This window comes from Barbatula barbatula (genome assembly GCF_947034865.1).
Source record: "Barbatula barbatula genome assembly, chromosome: 23".
Taxonomy (NCBI): Eukaryota; Metazoa; Chordata; class Actinopteri; order Cypriniformes; family Nemacheilidae; genus Barbatula; species Barbatula barbatula.
In genome coordinates, this window is record NC_136786.1 from 16,843,894 (window position 1) to 16,861,259 (window position 17,366).

The 17,366-nt window shown below is 38.8% G+C and overlaps 2 protein-coding genes across 6 annotated transcripts in view; both read right to left on the reverse strand.

The window, feature by feature from the left end:
- Positions 1-210: 210 nt before the first annotated feature.
- Positions 211-5,683, reverse strand: cox4i1l (cytochrome c oxidase subunit 4I1, like). 2 transcript variants are annotated; one of them, XM_079487543.1, is made up of 5 exons: positions 5,581-5,683; positions 4,178-4,271; positions 3,897-4,058; positions 3,009-3,140; positions 211-994 (listed from the first exon to the last, which is right to left on the reverse strand). In XM_079487543.1, the coding sequence occupies exons 2-5, from the start codon at positions 4,269-4,271 to the stop codon at positions 861-863; spliced, it is 522 nt and encodes a 173-aa protein (XP_079343669.1). In that variant the 5' UTR covers positions 5,581-5,683; the 3' UTR covers positions 211-860. The 2 variants fall into 2 exon arrangements, with proteins under 2 accessions (XP_079343669.1, XP_079343668.1); XM_079487542.1 differs by lacking the exon at positions 5,581-5,683 and adding an exon at positions 4,783-4,929 and having other exon boundaries at positions 362-994.
- A 1,006-nt stretch (positions 5,684-6,689) lies between these two features.
- Positions 6,690-17,366, reverse strand: part of prkag2a (protein kinase, AMP-activated, gamma 2 non-catalytic subunit a) — a 38,115-nt gene continuing 27,438 nt past the window's right edge. For 2 of the 4 annotated variants that reach the window (XM_079487545.1, XM_079487546.1), the window contains 10 exons: positions 16,773-16,854; positions 12,847-12,905; positions 11,185-11,230; positions 10,819-10,873; positions 10,380-10,506; positions 10,033-10,198; positions 9,872-9,909; positions 9,629-9,775; positions 8,991-9,084; positions 6,690-7,994 (listed from right to left, as the gene is read on the reverse strand). In XM_079487545.1, coding sequence (XP_079343671.1) covers positions 7,957-7,994; positions 8,991-9,084; positions 9,629-9,775; positions 9,872-9,909; positions 10,033-10,198; positions 10,380-10,506; positions 10,819-10,873; positions 11,185-11,230; positions 12,847-12,905; positions 16,773-16,854 — 852 coding nt within the window. In that variant the 3' untranslated portion in view covers positions 6,690-7,956. The remainder of the gene's footprint in view (positions 7,995-8,990; positions 9,085-9,628; positions 9,776-9,871; positions 9,910-10,032; positions 10,199-10,379; positions 10,507-10,818; positions 10,874-11,184; positions 11,231-12,846; positions 12,906-16,772; positions 16,855-17,366) is intronic. The other 2 variants (XM_079487544.1, XM_079487547.1) reach the window with 1 other exon arrangement.

A 17,366-nucleotide genomic window follows, 5' to 3' on the forward strand; every position in this document is an offset into this window, starting at 1 on the left:
CTACGTGATGCGCAACTGTGCTTATTAAAAAAAGAAAGGTTTCACAGCTTAAATTTTTTTTAATGCACTAAAAGAAAAAAAATGCTCTGCTATTTGCTCCTTGCGGAAATTAACCATTTGCGTAATGATAATTGTACTTAGAATATTTGAAAATAATCTTTAAAAATAATACATAATCACATTTCTAATGCTGTTGTATTTTATTTATTTCACGGATGAATATGGTCGAGCATTCAATAAAGTAGTTCTTTATTAAAGTCATTGAGGCTATATTCCCTGTTGTACTGTCACTGAATGAGAATTGTTACATGAAGTCGGATTTATCAAAGCTGTAGGATAGATATACCAAAATAAATGTAATGATTTCAAAGCATTTGGAGTTTATTATCTCAGCCAATCACACGCTCTCTCGCATTTTCAGCCAGCCAATCACGTTAGCACATACAGCAGTCAGGCAACAGTATACCAAGAAATGTGCATTCTTTAAAAAGATGCTTCACAATGCAATTTTTGGTTGAATGGTTCCATAAAGAACCTTTAACACGAAGAACATTTCCGTGTCACAAATGGTTCCTAAAAAGGTACTTAAGATTATAAAAACGCAAGAAAGAAATGTGAGAACCTTCTAGTACATCACGTGGAACCAAAAATAGATCTTCCATGGCATTGCTGTGAAGAACCTTTTTTAAGAGTGTGCTTTGTTTTCAGTAAACTGTAGACACAAAGCCATAATACTGAAGCAGTTGTGTTTGTTTCAGTGTGTTTATTGAAGTATTAAGGCTGCAGGTTGCACAGCATTACCCATTTGGATCATTTTTTTATGAAGTTGCTACATTCAAGGTCATCAAAGTGTCGTTTTTTTATTTCCACTGCTTCGTTTCATAGTCCCACTTATGAGAGAAGCCATGGACAGGGTTCACCCTCATATCTATCATCCTCTGTGTCTGCTGCTCGACCCACTCGGGAGATAAAGTGTGTGGAACATCACCGTACACTGTAAAAGAGGAAAACATGAGGAAAGTTATGCTGGCAAAACTGGCACTTATTGAAGTCTATAGGGAACTTATATTGTAAATGCTTTTCTACACGCAATCGTTTCTTTTTCTGCCTGCTCAAGATGCCGTTGATAGTTTTTTAACCCAGAATGTTCTTATAACAACAATCCCATGACTTCACTTAAAATCATTAGACAATTCTGTAGCACTGTCATTTTTATTGGAGTGTTGGAGACGTGAGATAAATTAGGTGATCATAGAAAACAAAGAAAGGGCTTTTCTGTAGCAAGTGCTCAAAGGGCATTCGAGGCAATCTTGTTATAAAATGTCAAATAAATGAAGAGGTGTGAACGATACAGTTAATTGTGCAAAATCCCCTAAACCCTCCTCCTTTATTACTCCTGTAGACATGTCAGCCAAAATAATATAAAAAACAGCAAGCAATTAACTGTCCAAACAAAAGGCAGCACCTGACAGTTAAGAGTGTTTTGCTGGGTGTATTCCTGCAGGCAAGGGACTGGAAAAAAATAAACAAATTCAAGACATTGTGTCTGCACACCATGCACTAGCCCGACTGCTAAATTACAGACCTGGTGTGTAAAAAGGGGGTTAATAACCGCACATAATGCACTCTGTGCAAGGTAACTAAATTCAGAAGAATGATGCATGCAAATCTTGGTATATAACAAGTTTTTGTTTATTCCGAGAGCATTGCTTATTTGAAACCCCTCAGACAGTAGATAGTTTGCCACACAGTCACATCAAAAAAGTCAAAGACATACTTTTGCCAGGTGGAGCCAATGCTCCTGCCCTGAGGTACGAATAAAATACTCTGTTCAGTTTTATGCAATGGAGGGTGTCTGGGGTGTCCCCGAGTGCGTGATCGTATTCCGGATGGCTCAGATGTTCCCCCAAAAAATCGCCTTTTTTATCTCCCACTTTAAAAGACTTACAATCGCTGAAGTCAACCTCAGACGAGCCTTAGTACTCAACTCTAATGAGTTAGAAGAACAGTTGCCCGGAGCAGCATTCAGAGTGTTTCAAGTTACAACATGACCCAGACAGTGTGGGAAATACCCAGCCCTCAACTGACTTTTGGACTTCGGATACCTTTCGCACCCCTCCCAGGATCCTTACCAAACCTCTGTTCTCCTTTTTATCTGTTTCCCACCCCCTCCCATGCAATTGTCTCTCCCGAGGTGATGTAGCATTGACTTCCTTCCCTACAGAGTCTGCCTCTGAGACAGATGGAGACTTTGTACGAGAATTTCTCACACACGCTTATTCAAACAGACACACATGAGTATGCAATGCACACTCATACTCTTGTCTGCTGCTTTCCGCATTTTAAGCATCCACACAAGCGCGCATACATAAAGACTATTGAAAAGCTTTTATCATTTTGCAAGTGAATAAGTTCTACTGAGTCTAAAGGGATTCCTGAACTGAATCCAGGGCTCAAGCCAGTAAATCTTTCCGCCCGTCTTCCATTTTTCTGCTCCTTAAACCGTTGACTGCAAAACACGACCCAGTCCAATTATTTCAGGGGAATGTTGAGGGAGCGTGTGCTGCAGGTTAAAAAGCAAAGCTGACTCCTCCACCTGACAGACGTTATCGGGGAAATCCGCCTTAACTGTCTGATGGGGCTGGGTACGTTCGAAAGAAAGGATAGAAAAGTCATGAAAAACCAAATCCAGGCGGAGAGCCTTAATTTAGCGGAAGCCAAATTGATGTTGTGTCAGACGGTATTGACCCGGGATTCAATAAATGTCACTGATTTCAGATTGGAGGGATGAATAAACCATCAGCACAAATAAATCCGGATGAATCTCTCACATCAAAGCCAGTGGGGGGGGGGGGGGGGGGGTGAACACGTCGCATGATGAAACGCTTGAAGTATTTAAAGCTGTCTTGTAATGATTCGGATAATCAAAGAACATTAAGCATCAAAATGATAGCATGATTTGGGAATTCAGGACATCTATGTGAAGTTATACACACATTTAAACCCACCATAGACACGTTGCCACCACACCAACAGCCCCGTAAAGCCCAGGAAAAAGAAAATGCCCCCAAGAACCGTCATCCACTCCTTGGAGCCTTTCCTCATCTCTGGATATGACAACTCGTGTGTCAGTCTGTATACTGCAAAGACAAATACAGATATTTAGTAGGTTGCCTATGCACACTTGGAAGAGAGGTCACGTTTGCCAAACGAGTTGTTTTTTAAGTTGAACACAGTGCCATCTAGTGTTTAAAATATTTCATTACAGGGGCTGATTTGGTGTCATTATCAAAATTATTCCCAGAACTCATGACCCATTTACCGTATTACAAATTTAGCTCCAACCGAACCTACCAATTTACATGTATGCATTTAAAAAGACACTTTTAACCCCAAAGTGACTGTATACATTTGATCCGTTCATGTGTTCTCTAGGGATGCAACCTTAGTGGCATGTCAATGGACCACAAGTTTATCTATGGATGGGTCGCTAAGATCAACACCGGGTGTATTAGTCAGCAGAAAGGCATTTTTGGTAATCTAATATCAAAATATTCATAAAATATTAATTATCAAATAATTAAAATTAAGACTGTACATAGTGATTTTCTTTAACTACACATTTCTTTAATGTTTAGCTAAACCAACCATCCTGTTTATATCTACAGGTTAATATGTATCAAAAAGCGAAAGTTGAACCCTGGGAAGTGTATAAAATATCTTTGTGTTTGCCACACCCACGGTCAAAGTCTAGCCTACTACAGCACTTGTAACAATAACAAGGGGATTTCACACTTGAATATAAGCTGTTTGTTGAAAGCAGCATTGCCTGATCTTATTGACTGACTGAAGATTTAAAAAGGTGAAACAAGGTCAAGATAGCCATGCAGATTTACTAGCTAGTTTTTCCTCCTTGGTGAGCTGGGTCCATGGCCCCTTCTCTTTCTCCTTAAGCTTTTTCTGTTCTGGATTGAAGTTTCTGACAAATGGAACATCAGGCAGTGGAGTATCCAGACGGTTGTTGTACTGAGGTATGGAGCAGTCAATCATATCAACATCTGAGAAACAAACAGCAAAAAATTACATGATTGGATAGATGGAGAGAGTTTGACATGAGAGAGACGGTGTGTTAATGACAGCTGAAAGGTTTCTAATCTTCTCAAAAGTGTTCTGTTACCACGCGAGTGAGCAGCCCATGCGCCAGATGATGTAGAAACCCTCCGCCACAACCCACACTGCAGCCCCCGCACCAGTGCACGAGTAGACAGCATCTAAAAACAATGCAGATATATAACAGACCAACAGGTCACCAATTTTGGTCAAAATAAATGCCCATAATAAATATACATGGGATCATTTCTTTTTAACCATAGAAGCAGAAAATATGCAAAACTTGCAATTACACTTACATGGCTTTTTGAGCTATATGTGAATTAAACATTTTAAATTTGATTTGAAACTGATGTGTCCCACCTTAAAAATCTGTTTCTGGATTGAATCCCCCCTTTCCAGCCCTTCTAATACTATGTCTATATAGACCATGGCACCGAATTATGTATTAATTTATAGTGCTAAGCTATTTGCATCTCTCCTTGATATTTCAAAGACTGCCATGGTATCACCATGGCCCATGTCCAAAACCCCTCGTACATTTATTTGTATAAGTTTTCTTTATTTTATTTTAAAAGCTGTTTAAAAACAATCTTGGTTCTACAAACTACGGTTACCACATACCCATATAAGTTGCGATTTAACTGAAATGGCAACTCTTTAGTTACGCACCGGGGGGCGCGCTTGTTGGGAGTGCGTCGTCATTCCCAAATATCCTAAATAGGGAGCTCTCTCGAGCCACAGTCAACGACCTTGCGCGTGTTGTTTTTTCTGTGAACCCGTCTGCAAGTTTAATAAATGCAAATAGAAAAAATGAGGTGACCTATGCCATCCAGTCCCTCTTAGATTATGTGGGGGGCCGACGTGCTTATGATTGTGGAAATATTATAAATGTTTCATATGCATGCACCTGACACATATTGCTTTTTTATAAATAACAATCAGGTATGCAGCAAGGGGTGGCGACTTTGACTATGTGCTCTCTGTCACGTAGTATAGTGGCATATTCGGCAACATGTAAAATGACTCAGAAGGGGGCGTGATATCATGCGCAGATGCATGACAAAGTAAAACAATACAAGTCTAAATATAAAGTCATCACAAGATATTCCTTCAAAGTTTCGCTGCACATTATATGCAATAAATATTGTTTTAACGATTTATGTTGCATGCACGCACACTATTGCGTTTATCAGCTTTAACGGTTTCAATTCAAAACAATGTAAATAGCTATTTCAGAAAGACTACACATCGAAAAACCTGTAAAACGAGTCATTTCCTAAATATTATTTTCACAAGTAGGCATATTTAAAGGCATGCATTCATTTCACCCTCATCCATGAGAAAACAAAAGTGCAGAGTAAATCTCATCATTAGTCACGTCTGAAAAAACAACAATAGTTGCAATACATCATTTCATCTCTTCATTTTTGATGTTCCCATATTTTAAGTACAAAGAACATGAATTACCTTAATAAGTGAAGCTCTGAGCGTGTCGACAGAAATGTGTCTACGTGCACTTTCATGGATCAACTAGAAACTTGTACTGTAAATTGAGTCAGGTGTCCATCGCTATCATCCGAATGAACCAATGAGCGCGTTCCAGGAACCAGCCTCACCACAGGCGCGCAATGCGCGCTCCGTGCTGGTGTGCGTCTGTGTCATGATCTTCAGAGATCCTACTGACACTTTTCAGATCTTCTGATTCGAACAGAAGACGGTTATATGCCATGCAGCCCACATTATGTCATAAATTGTCAAATCGAAATAACCGTACAGAAGGAAGTTGAACATTTGAGTCTGAAAGGTTTTACTAGTCTGCACATATCCTTCCTGCTCCAGCCAAATGGTACTTCTGCTTTATGCTGTGTGTTCTGCAGTGAACAGTCGAGGACGAATACAAATAAATGACTTAATTGCATTTATTAATATAGAGATTTAAGCTTGAACCATTGGTGCGTCCGTGTCAGCAGCCTAAGCATAGTACTAAACTAGTAAAAACTGGGATACCTAAAAAAGAATTATGTCAAAAATATTTGTGTCGTGTGTTTTATCGTAGGCTATATACCTTGCTTTACGCCCTCAAGAGCGCATCGATGCCTATAATAAGTCACTTCCAGAGTGAGGGCTTTGAATACATTAGTGGTGGACCAAGCACCCTTGCAGCGCACTTCTGCGTATTGTTGCCGAGCCAATTCAGAAGAACCTACCGAAGGGTCACTTTGAACACCATCGGCCTGAAACGACCTTTCAACATGGCTACCACTTCACTGTCATTTCAAAAGTTACATCCGGTGAATTATCCCATTTGTAACCTAACAATAATTCATATAAGGTGCATTCTCATCCAAAAGATGCGTTCAGTTTAATACTTCAATACAGTATCGTTGCTATGAAAGAGTTACGCGTTTACTTGACAGGTGTTGGGCGGGTCACGTGACCTGCAACTGACATCATCTGTTGGTTCCTGCTGCCACCACTTCTTGTTTGATTTTTATTTAATCATTTACAGTACGAATAGACTCCAACTGTCTGTCTCCAAGTTTCAAGGCGACGAATTTGCCAAGCTGCATACAAGACACGTCTTCATACTCTGTTTTATTTTTATTTAACTGTAAAATAAAATTAAAAAACTTGAGCATGGTTATCTATTAGCATTCTTATGCCAGTGTTGTGCATTTATCTATCTGTCAACAACAAATCTGCAAAACAAACGACAAGAACCAAAATAAAATCACACGTATTACAAACAACGTGACTACACAGAAAACAGACCTTTCTCTGACACTTATAGTTTCCTCGAACACATTTTCACGTGTGTGCACAGAACAATCGCTTCAATGAAAAAGAGGTCTGTGAGACAGAAAGAAAAGTGGGATTTTAAAGTTGAATTGCATTGAACATCAAGTCATTGATCAGCACATTGTTTCACTGCATAGGGGCTCAAAAGTTATTTCCATCTCACTCATAAATATTCCTTTTAAAATTACAAAAGTGTTGACTATAAATAAATAAAGGTTGAATTTATCATTTACAGCATCATTTCCATTACACCAAGAATTATGAACACCCAAACTTAAATCCAAGTGAAGGAACTTTGCACTCTGCAATAAATAGATCAAACTCACGAAAATAGCCAAGAGGGAAGGGTCATTTGGTTTTGAACAACTCCAACGTTCATTTTGACATGTTTAAAACATTCAATTATTCCTCTTGTTCTATTGGCAACCAGTAGTGGGCGATAACTGGTAGACAGAAGGCACCATAGACAGATATCAAACCATTTTGTCTGCATTTAGAAGGGGGGTGTGATGTTCAAACATAAATATACAGGAAAGCTGGGCTTATGACCCACAGGACGATATTTGTATATACACGAGGAATAAACAGTCGTAACATGCACCGAATACTGCAATTATTACTTAATGACCCGCAACACATCCCCCTACCCATAGAGGTAATTATGGTACAGCCCATAGTCTGATGTGGTCCAGCTCATCCTCATGCCCCATTCAGACACCAGATGGCGTTGTTTTAGGTCTAGCTAAAGTGTACTTCATCATACTGTGCGTGCAGAAGCTTATTGTGATACACGAGGCAGAATTCACAGTATCCTTCTGAACGAGAGATGATCCACCACCTTACACTGTCACTGTGTCTGTCTATAATCTCTAACTATCAGCCCTTCTCTTGCCCTCCAACAGCACACATTTAGGTCATTCCCCTGCTTTCTGGTTCCACTCTTTCATCTGTAAATGTGGCCCACACATGTCCAAAGACTTCCAATGTGCCTCCAACACCAGTCTCCGACAGCGACGTAACATGACCCGAACATCCTGGCAAACATCACTCGGTCTCTGCTTCACCGTCCTTCCTGTTCATACCTGCCAATGTGCAAAGATAAAAGAGGTGTGGTCACTTTTGGAACCCAGTACTGCTTAAAGCCACAAGTAGGTGTGTTAACCTGAAGTTTTATAAAAACTACCTTTGAAGAATGATAAGACATAAACATGAATTGCCCAAAAACAATTTCCAAACTGTACATTAGAACTTTTTGCATTAAGCAAGACCTACAAAACAGCCCCTTGCATTAAACCTTTAAAGTTCCAGTGCCCAATGTCTTTAAATCCATGCATACTATTTGCAATAATAGCAGTAACATCACATCTCCTACTTAAAATCATAATACAATTTCTCAGAAGAGATTCATAATCGGTGTCATAAATTCCCAGCCAGACACAGCACAAAGTGACCTCTCAAAAGTTCTTACTGAAAAAAGATAAGAAAGTGTTTCATATCCAGTTATCTGACTATGGTTTGGAGATCTGTCATACCTTTAGATGCATTAATACATGCCAGCAAATGGTTAGTGCAATGGTCATGGGTTCAACTCCCGGGGAAACGTTTATCTCAGTATCACTGTGGATAAAAGCATCTGCCAAATGCATAAACATAATGTAAATGTCATCATACTGTATTATCAACTCTAAAGCAGAACTCCTCTGTGATGTGCTTGGGTCTGCATATTTATATGTGTGTGTGCTAATGTATTGAGAGGACACCATGTGTGTAGCTGAAGGACACCATGCATGCCAGACACAGTCCTGTAGCGGGAGGGGCTCTAATGCTCGGCAAGTCTGTCCCATTCATCAAAATCACAGGCGCTGAAATGTGGGCGTGCAGGCACACAGGCCAATTTATATCTATTACCCTTTTGATACCAAACATACGTCTGGCTCTGCGGAGCATTGATATGCACGGCAGACCGGTAGGGGTCATGCGCCGTCTCATCCCCCCGAGCAGCATGCAACGCAGTACCTATAGTACAGGCGAGAAGGGTGGAAGGTGAAGAATCCTTTAAGGATGCTGGGCATTTATACCTGCAGGGTTGAGCACAAGTGCCTGGAGGATATCCGACAAAGAGACGATTCCCACAATGCTGCCGTTCTCATCCACCACCACCAGTCTGTGCACCTGAGGGACGACAGACAGATAGCAGCAGCAGCAGCAGCTTAAGGATCTTGAACAAGGATTTAGAAATTTTAATTTGAAGCTCTAGAAAAGCACACGTGTCCTAAAGTAGTTCTAGATGTATTTCAAAGATATTCTGTGTGTGTGTGTGTACTAAAGGTCCAGTTTATGAAATTTAGCGGCATCTAGTGAGAATTGCAACTAACGGGACACTCCACCACTCCCGCCTCTCTTTTGAAGCAATATGGTGGCTGACATGGGACTAAATGTTGTCACGTTTTCGCTTCTTTGCTTAAGGATATAACATATTTATGGAACACGTCCTTTAGAGCAGTTTGTCCTTTTAGGGCTACTGTAGAAACAACATGGCGGAATTCCATGAAAGGGGACCCGTGGTGTATGTAGATAGAAATAGCTCATTCTAATGTAATAAAAACATAATGCTTCAATATGTAAGATCTTTATATATAGTTATGTATATTTTATTGCATTTCTTTCAATAGATGCTCCAAAGAATTACACACTGGACCTTTAAAGCAGGGCTCACCTCTGCCTTGACTATACGATCTACTATGGTCTCCAGTGTTTCAAATCTGTTGCACTTCATGACCCCTTCAAAATACTGCGACCTGTGCATGAGCGCCTGGGTCACACTGATGTCCAGATTGTTGTACGTCTTTTCAGCAGCAAGATTCTAAACACACACACACACCATTGAGTGTGAAAAAACTAGCCAATGAAGTAAAATTATTAAAACTAGTAAACAAAAATAAATACACAATATACTTACAATGACATCGAATTTGGAATAAATATCTACAACTTTTCCTGAAAAAAAGGAAAGTTTTCATAAGAAAGGCATTTTCCAGGTGTACATACTGATTTGATACACAGGTCCTTTGGCTCACTCTCTGTGCGGATTGCAAAATAGGTTCTGGTCTCAAATCTTACCTGATTCATCCACCACGGGCAGAGCGGATACCCTTCGTTCCACAAAGATGTTGAGCGCTTTGATGATTGGCGTGTCAGGGTGAATAAAGGCAATGTTGCTGTAGGTCCCGATGCTCAGCTCTTCCAGTGTCTGCTTCATAAAAGCGGGCTTTGGCATCTCACACACCTGAGAAAGACAAACACAAACCAGTGAATAAACTTGAGACATTTAACAATGATTATTTTTGTTTCAAGTTATAAATGTGTTCTTAGCTAAATACTTTAAAAAAAATTTGAACAAGCAATTATTTACCCAGTCGATGAAATGACAAAAAACATTAAAATTCGACCTTTGAAACTGAACTTACAAACAGCTGAAGGAATTTAAGGATCCTCTTGTGTGTCAAAATATAAAGTGCATTCCCACTGACAGGGTCGATGACGGGCAGCCGGTGGATCTTGTTTTTCATCAGTGAATACACAGCATCAAATATGCTGAAACACACAAGATAAACAAACCCAGAGAAAGTCAATAACACTGCAGTGACTCGAGCAGCACAAAGAGGACTTCAGAAGAACCTGGAGCCTTCCTGCTGCGTTCTGCCCTTGCAGACTTTCGAGAAGATGTGCCAGAAATTATTTAGTGCATTAAAATTATAAGCAAACAGCCCAACACAGACAGCACTAGATAAACATCAACTGGGAAGACGTAAAGATCCTCTTCCACATACTTTAAAACTATGGAAATTCTTAAAACAGGAAATAAATCATTACAATTGAAGTGATCAAGTAAATAAACTTGCTTACCTTGCATCCGGAAATATGTTCACTAAAGGTTTAAATGTTTCTTGTAGATAAAGCTCTGTCACAAGAAATAAAAAATAAATTATACAGGAGACATTTAAATTAGGACTGTTCAATTATTAATCGCGATTATTCGCATCCAGAATAAAGGTTTGTGCTTACATATGCTTATATACAATTTAAATGATAGACATATATATATATATATATACTGTATATAAATATATCCATGTTTGTTTGCGTGTTTATAAATACAAAATAAACATGCACATATATATTGTGTAAAAAAAACTTTTATTCTGGATGCGATTAATCGTGATTAATCGTTGAAAAGCCCTAATTGAAAAGAATCATCTGATAGGTTCTCACCTCTCCACGTCTCAATCTTGTGCTCCTCAAGCTCATAAATTTGTACCTGAACCAAAACAAGAGACTTATTTTAAATACAACCTAATGAACTTGTTGCGAGAACTGTTTCGTTTATTCTAGAAAATGATTAATAATGAATTAGGCTTTACAAAACAGTGTGTTATTTGTAGTGCTGTTGCCGTTTAAAAAAATACAATAACCTCAAATTTTTTATAACATTTATTATAAAGCACAACCTTTTAAACGTATTGCTTTAATAAAAGTGGAGCCATGAACCTCGAAGTAAGAATGCTGATGAAATAAGATAGAGACAGCGGCAGGCGTCCCACCAGAGCTCCAATTAACAAGAGATATCGTGCTGCTGATGCAGGTATAATGTCTAAACCCACATGACCAATCACCGAGGGAGGCATGAACAGAGTACACACTGGTGCATGCTTCCATATGTTAACTAATGATGACTGCAGGTGTGAGCGTGATCAGTTCGTGTAGAAGGCCAATGGGAGAAGAAACTGGGTTAATGCTGATTTGTTATAGGCTTTGGAGAGGAATGCTGAAAATACTTTTTGTGCTTCTATAGTAGTATGGCGCCTTTAATGAGCCTTAAAGTGATTTTACTAAAAAACGTTAAAAGGTTGGAAGTTTCTCAAGATAAAGTGCCTGGAACATGATCATTTTAATTTTAAAAGACCATTGTGTAAAGTAGGTCGTGTATTTAGGAAATGTGTCCGTTTAGGGCTACTGTAGAAACAAAATGGCGAATTTCATAGAAGGGGACCCGTGGGATATGTAGATAGAAATAGCTCATTAAAGGGTAATAAAAACATAATGCTTCATTATGTAAAAGATGTATACACCTCTGAAGACATAGTCACGTATATTATATTGCATTTCTGTCAATAGATCCTCTGAAAAATTACACATAACCACTTTCAGGAAACCTTTTTTTATTAACCAAAACAATTCTCAAGGAATTAAATCAAGCCAATTTTCATGTCACGTCTGGGTAAATGAGGATGACAGTTATATAATATTGCATATGCAGCATATGAAGATGAAGTAATAAAGCCACAGCTGTGCAGAAAGACGCCGTACAGTGAGACTACAGCATCTTCAACTGTCTCTGCGGAAAACATCTGATGCTGCATACTGTGTTTCTCCGCTCTTACTCATCACAAGTCTATATCTGAGAACAAAACCCTAAACAAGATTCAAGAACTCATGAATACTCATGAGCTGGAAGAGTTATGATGAATCTGAGACTGTGAACTCATCATAAATGAATGAAAATTAAAGTACAGCAGACTAACTTCATTTCCTAGTTGTTTATATTTAAACTCTTCAGTCTTTGTGCCATCACCGACACAAAAGCAGACAGTGTTTGGTGTTTCTGAAAAGTTGTCTGCTTAATTTTGGAGCTCTGAGAGTGATCCAGAATGTAGACATGTTGGGATGTTGCAGGTTACTTTGATGACCTGAGGCTGAGAGCTACAAACAGTTCAATAGCAGTGGTTAATGTACATTTTCTATATGATGGCAAAAGACCATTGTAAGGTCAGAAGCAAACTCAAGTATGCAACACCAGATGCTTGGTGAACTTGTGCACAATTTACATACGAAGTATGTTCTGTCAAAAACCATAATAAAGATAGCAAGACGTACCACGGGTGATTTGTAGTATCTGTGAAGTATATTGATGAAGTCTGTGATGGTTAACATGCCTGCAAAAAGAAGAGAAGGAAATATTACGATTTTGGTGTGAATGGAATCCATTCGGAGCATCCGTAAACACAAGACGATATTTGTACACATTGAAAGGAGTTGAGAGGGAGAACTTGGGGCCTCCGGTTACAGTTTGCCTTCTCAGAGTACAGTGGTGTTCTTTGAGCTTGGAATAGTTCCCTACAGGGGTGGCGCTGTGCCAGCTGTGAACTAAAGCGGAGTGTGGAGGGGAGGTATGACACAAACCCAGATTTTAACCCAGAGGCAAAGCGGTACTTAAAGAGACAGTTCACCCAAAAATGAAAATCCTATAATCATTTTCTCAACCTCATGTCATTCTTAACATGTGTGACTTTCTTTCTTCTGCAGAACAAAAAAGAAGATTTTTTGCGACGAATACACTGTCATACTTTATGTAAGACATAATCTACAGGCAGCCGGCTATTATCGCAGAAATATGCCCTGACAGTGTGATCAGGATCCGATGCGAGGCGGAGGGTCTTTATCACACTTAAGGGGCTCTTTTCGTGATAACAGCCGGCTGCTTGTACATTATCCCAGTTATTACACGTCTACTTGCCACATTAGAAAAAAACTGGACATGAAATGTGAAATTGTATGAACACATTCTTTCCGAATGCGGACTTTCTGCGAGGAAAATTTACATTTATATTTAGTCATATAGCAGACGCTTTTATCCAAAGCGACTTACAGATGAGGAAACATTGGAAGCAATTATAACAACATAGGCAACAAAATAACAAAGTGCATCAAAACTAGTCCATTAAAGCCTAGCATATCTTCTTGTGAATACATTTACATCAAATTTCACGAACAGGCAGTTTGTTTTAATCATTTGTAAATATAATGGCATATATCTTATTTAAATACATATTTATATTACATTTATCGAAAAAACCTGTCAAAATGATTCGCTGCATCCGGTTTCCGTGTGTTATTAGTTTTGAGAGGTTGTTATCTGGGAATACAGACCCTGCAAATGTCGCGGCTGGCCAATCAGAATCAAGCATTCCAACGAGCTGTGCAATAAAGCATCATAACACCATATACACATATCAATGATGACTTCAATACAAGAGGGTGGGATTTGTAATAACAAGACATCAACAGACAGATCCGGCAGACTAAATATAGACATTGTGGTTAAATCAGTTTTGGATAGGAGAGTATTTGAGAGAGGCCCTCATACAGTTACGATGCAATCACTCTCTTCATTAAAGGTCATGAAGTGTGCAGGTGTATTTATATCTGTTACTGTCAAGCTGACCCACAAGAGCCGAGAAAAGAGAGATGAGAGGGAAGGGTTGTGCTTCTCCAAAAGCATCTGTTCTTTCATCATTTACTCATCGTCTTGTCATTTCAAACCTGTATGACTTCTGCAGAACACAAAAGAAGATATTTTGAAGAACTTTGGTAACCAAACAACATTCACCCCCGTTGACTTCAACTGTATGGACACAAAACCACAGAGACATTTCACATCTTCTATTGTGTTCCGCGGAAGAAAAAGGCGTGTGTGTTTCGAACGACATGAGGGTGAATATAATTATTTGGGGGGCCGAACTTTACCTTTAAACAGAATGATTCATTCTGCGATTCACAAACCAGCACAAGTTCATCAAATCTTGAAAGGGAAGCACCCCTGACCAGAGTCAAGATGCTTCATCTGGTGACATCACAGGTGTTCATGAGCAGGTGCTGGACTCATCAGAGTCTCTCTGGTTGAGTTAAGCAGACAGAGACCACTAAGGAGATTTCAAAGGGTGGGTTTTCACAATCTGTTAATTACCATCAGCGCCCACGCCTCCACCTGCACCTCTCTCTCTCTCTCTCTCTCTCTCTCTGAACAGTTTCCGCCTTAACTATTAATACACAAAAAACAGTGCTGTATTCCGTCCTGGATCTGCAGTGAGTGACTCAGCACTTAAGTGCACTTAAATGCCCTGTTTACCCACACTGAGAGGCTTACAGAGACCACAGTAGACCAGAACAGATCAGTAGCCTCCGGAACACAAACAAATCGAGCAAAACACTCAATTTAAACAGCAGAGCCGGCTACACCAAGCAGGAGTCTTTATGAGGCGGAGATTCGATTTTGAAATGCATTATCTTTAAAAGATATGGGACACAGTGTTTAATAGCGGCCTTTTGATGGTGTATGTTTTGGAGAGCTGTATCCTATAGTTTGCCTGTTCTATTGTCCCTCTAGAGAGGACAGATACAGTCCCTTAAAGCATCAGAGGATGTCTATTTACAGTCAGATATTTGATATTCAATGGAAAGAGATGCTGGGTTTGGCACTCGGGATTGGTTGAGTGAGACATTTGTGTGTCCTCGATGACTCATTCGATCCCTGTGGTTGGTGTTGAAAGGGTCTGCCAGCATGACTTTTTAATAATGAAAGCACAATATTAATAGATCAAGACTTATGGGTTATGGAGATTTGGAGATCAGGGCTACAGTAAATGATTTAGTCGTGATGATCTCATCGAGGAAATTCTTATGTTATTTACTGGCTTTTGAGTAAAAAGAGATTTCAGATTTACGTTATGGTGGAGAAGTAGCAAATTACTTCAAAACGTTTTCTTGAACAACATAATTTTACAAAACATCTCATATTTTCCATGAATAAAAGAACATTGTGCCGTTGGAATGACATAATGGTGAATAAATAACGGCATTTAATATACTTTTAATACAATTTTAAGTATTCTAAAATTGAAAAAAGCAATAACCATAAAACTTTTACTTCAACAAAATATTTTTTGGACATATTAACAGTCATGTAGAAATGTAATGCAATGTAGAAACATGCATTTGAAAAACTAGATGTACTGTAAAAAAGTAGGGTTGCACAATATATCGGTTTGCGATAGCTAAATACTTATGGAGTGACTGTACCTGGTTTGTGGAAGATTATTCATATTTAGAATGAATGCGAAACATGTAATTTTAAGTTTTTAAATATATCTTGATAAAGTTTAAACTGATTTTACAGACTTGAAGTATTATTGTATCGCGCATCACATTATTGAGCAACTTATAACTTACAGATATTGCACAGCCCTCATAAAAAGCGCGATATATATATATGTATTTTCGTGTGTTTTACTGTGCATGATTCCACAATAGACAATATTTTAAAGATTTATTTTATTTTTTTCCGTTTAAAATCATTATGTTCTAACAAGTAACAATGTGTTGGCAAGGAAAATTATTACCTAATAATATCCACAATTCAATGAAATAAAAATACAGACTATAATATTTTCAACTAAATATATTTTCCCTTTGTAACACCACATTATGACAGCGAATTCATGTTGTCTATTTCCTATGATTTCAACGATAAGCTGTGTCATTTCCATCAAATTCTTACATAGAAAACGCTGAATGTTTTACCTGCTAATTTGGCTTCACACAGACTGAGATCATTATCTGAGGGAAAACGCTGCCACTCTGGTCAGCAAACGCTGCTATTTTGGGCAGGTTTTGTCATGGTAACAGATAAGACTCTGTATCAGTGGACTGCTGGGTACTGTGAAGGGTGACAAGGAGGATCATCCCCTGTCGGAATCTCTTCTAGGCCACAGAGATCTCGATGTATATGTTTCACCCCCTTAGAGAGACCGCCAGGGACCAGCTCCACTTACAAGCCTCGGTTTAAGAATCAACCGGGTTTGGAGACTGATAAGATGAAAGTAACCGATGGGTACTGAGAATTTCAGTAGCCAAGATAGCTCTTTACTTGAGATTTATCACATCGGATTCTCCTTCTTACAAAAACACCCCTTCTCACTGAGATGAATACTTTATTTGAGAATTTCTCGATATAATATACGTACCAACAAAACTCTGTTTTTTGGTCTCCCACAGGGGGGCGGCCCGTACTCCATTGGCCACCAAGGCAAAAAATGCCTTTTTAACCTGAAAACAGAAAAAAACATTTGTAACTTTATATATTATTTTAGTTCTTGTTTTTGCAACAGTATACAAGAATACAAAAACGACAGGTAGAAAGTAACAGGTAGGGCGCTGTTTACTCCAAACATCTGAGATTGAATGGAACATGCAGTATATGCAAATATGTATATCTCATATATGTCTTTACACGAGTATGCTCACACACACACAATTTAACATTAAACCGTTAATAAAATCATCTTCTCTAAAAATAATTTAACCGTTCAATACCCTCCCCAGTTCCCCCGTTCAATACCCTTTGTCTTTCAGCCAAATACAAGCTTATACCTGCGCAACATATTATACAGAGCCATCCATATTTCAATGAATTAATTCTTCCCTTATCTTAAATATCATGTACCATATATTGCATGGTATGAAAAAACACTGAAGTTATAACATAGCCTAAGGCCACCAAGTTAAAAATTATACATCTTACATTCCTCCCTAAATAGTTTGGGTCGTTCCATTCAAAT